This window comes from Sciurus carolinensis, chromosome 19 (genome assembly GCF_902686445.1).
Source record: "Sciurus carolinensis chromosome 19, mSciCar1.2, whole genome shotgun sequence".
In the NCBI taxonomy this organism is placed as follows: domain Eukaryota; kingdom Metazoa; phylum Chordata; class Mammalia; order Rodentia; family Sciuridae; genus Sciurus; species Sciurus carolinensis.
In genome coordinates, this window is record NC_062231.1 from 7,828,007 (window position 1) to 7,830,785 (window position 2,779).

Sequence of the window (2,779 nt, forward strand, 5' to 3'; positions counted from 1 at the left end):
GCTTGAAGTGTTATCAAGACTCTTAATTTTCCATGTACTGCTTTAAGTTAGTGTTTTGACCTAATTTTAAAAACTTTGTTAAGGTAGTTATCACGCAGGATTACCTTTTTTTTGGGGGGGTGTTTTCAGTTATTGAATCCAGGGGTGCTTAAACACTGAGCAACGTCCCCAGCACTTTTTATACTTTATTTAGAGACAAAGTCTTGCTAATTTACTTAGGGCCTCACTAAGTTGCTGAGGCTGGCTTTGGACTTGTGATCATCCTACAGAATTAGAGGTGCTAGGATAATAGGAGTGTGCCCCTGCATCTGGCTTACTTGGCACAATTTGCTAAAATGTTTTCCAATGATTGGAAAATTATATTTTGGCATTTTCAGAAACTTTTCACTTTTCTTTGTATTTTCAGGGAGATTTTCCCCCCAAAACTGACTGTAAGTTCATTGAAACATATTATTATGATTATGTACACAAGATAAAACGTACCATCAATCCTTGTTTAAGAGTGCAGGTCAACAGCATTAAGCACATTCCCATTTGCATGCATGTATAAGCTCCCCCATCTCTAGCACTTTTTCTTCTGCCTAAATTATCTCTGAATCCATCAAAAAACAGATTTCCACTGTTTCCTCACTTCTGGCAAATACCAATTTACATTTTCTCAATAAAAATTGTGCTACCTTAAGTTCCAGTTACCATGTGTAGATTTGTACAATGTTGAGAATTCTGTGACTGACATTTCACTGGACATAATTTCTTCCAGACTGATCTGTGGTTACATATGCATCAGAATCTCCTTTCTATTTATTGTTGAGTGGTATTCCATGGTGTATCCAAAACACATGTTGTATATATATTTATATGCTTGCAGATATCAAAATGTTCCCAGCATCGCCTATTATAAATAATGGTACAATATACCAATATGTTTGAGTCCCTATATTCAGTTTTTGTTATATTGATAAAAGTACAATTGACAGATGAGATGGCAATTCATGATAAAAGATGTTTATAATCTATTAGGCATAATGGAGGATACTGAGAATATTGACTTATTAATAGTTGCTCTGATCTCTCATATCTCTATAAATATATGGACTAATTTGACAATGAATGTGAGATGCAACTCCCAGGGTTCCCTTTCACACAAAAATTCAAAATATCTCAGAGGCATATGAATATTTACCAGGATTGTATTTCTCATTCACAAATTTCAAAGTAATTATTTTAAAAACCCTATATTATCAATTCATACAGGAGCAATTATACAATATACAAAATAGTATATTCATAACACCATGATTAAAAGTTGCAAAGTTGAACTGTAATTCCTTAAGAGAATTTATCCATCACACAATGATAATATTTTTACTGTCCTTCCCCAAAAGTTTTTCAAAAAGTTACTACATTGCTTTGCTGTACAAATGAAAATGAAAGGACTGATTGTGGCATAGCCATTGGCCACCATCATCGAGGTAGAATGAAAAACAGCACCATTGTTCTGCAGAGTTCTGAAGGAGAAGAGAATGCAGTCCAAACAGTACATGAGCATGAAGAAACTCATCATCAGCAGGATGGTCCTGGTGGCCCTCTCTTCTGGGGAGGCTTTTGGAGACAGGCTGATGCTGTGAAGGTGCTGGCACTGCCTTTTATGCCTGCACAAGAGAATCACCATATACCCACTTGAAAGTGCCATAAGTCCTATAAGAAAGACATCTCGAAATATACCCAGTGTGGAAAATAAATGGCTGAGGAAGTAGCCCATGGGTAAGACAGTGCAGGAATCACTGAGAAATATAAGTCCTTGTGAGGTCACATTGGACTTGTCAACTGTGGAGATGGAGAAGTGAGCACTAAATGACATATAGAAGACCCACAGGAAAAGAAGAGATCTCAGAGTATGATGTGGGGATTTAGGTTTGAACTTTGCCAAACAGGAGTTTCTTGGACTGAGAGTGATGGCCTGGAGGATGCTCAGCAGGCAGGTGGTTGAAATGGAGAGTCCCCTCATCAACCTGTACAAGTAGAAAATTGATTTACATGAGATGTCATCCCAAAGACCCTGCTGAGATGTAAAAATATCTGTAGTTATGAACCCCATGGTGAGCAGCATCAGTAGGTGGATTAGGGCCAGGAGACCAATGATCAAGTCAGTGTTCTTGATTCTGTTGTTAAAGAGGAACATGATGAGATGGAACAGAAAAAAGACGGTGTTGGCAAAGATCCCAATTCCAAGTTCAGAGTAAAAGGTGTTTCTTATGTGTATAATACAATTCAGTTTCTTGTTTTTCCTCATCTTTTGGGGTAAGGAATCATGGATACATGTCTTAGAAGGAAAGCAAGAAAAATTCATTATCATAAATATTAATTTGTATCCATCTCAGCCAACACTGTGGCCATAAGAAAATAGGGGACCTACTCAAATGCCCCATTTCCCCCGCAATACTCATGATTCCCTGCCACTCTCTGGAAGTCATCCCTCCCTCTCTCTTTTCCCATCATTTGTGAATAATTACTTACTATCTGTATCTCCAAATACATAACACTTTCCTGTGCATTAAAAATTTTCATTTATTATAGAAACTATTTCCATGTTATGACTTTGAATTGTTGATGGTGATGTCTTTCTCAAAGGGTGATTTCTTATTTTCTTTCTGTCCATCGTCTTGATAACTTGCAAGGAATATAGTAAGAACAGTATAATTTTTGGTAAATTAAAAGTATAGAGGTTGCATTTGAAAAGAAAACACCCCAAAGCAAACTGTCTGAATGGTTTAGACAA

At 36.7% G+C, this 2,779-nt stretch overlaps 1 protein-coding gene across 1 annotated transcript; it reads right to left on the reverse strand.

Annotated features, from left to right (window-relative positions):
* Positions 1 to 1,339: 1,339 nt before the first annotated feature.
* Positions 1,340 to 2,293, reverse strand: LOC124971173 (vomeronasal type-1 receptor 90-like). Its single transcript, XM_047534960.1, has one exon. The coding sequence runs from the start codon at positions 2,291 to 2,293 to the stop codon at positions 1,340 to 1,342; it is 954 nt and encodes a 317-aa protein (XP_047390916.1).
* Between the last annotated feature and the right edge of the window lie 486 nt (positions 2,294 to 2,779).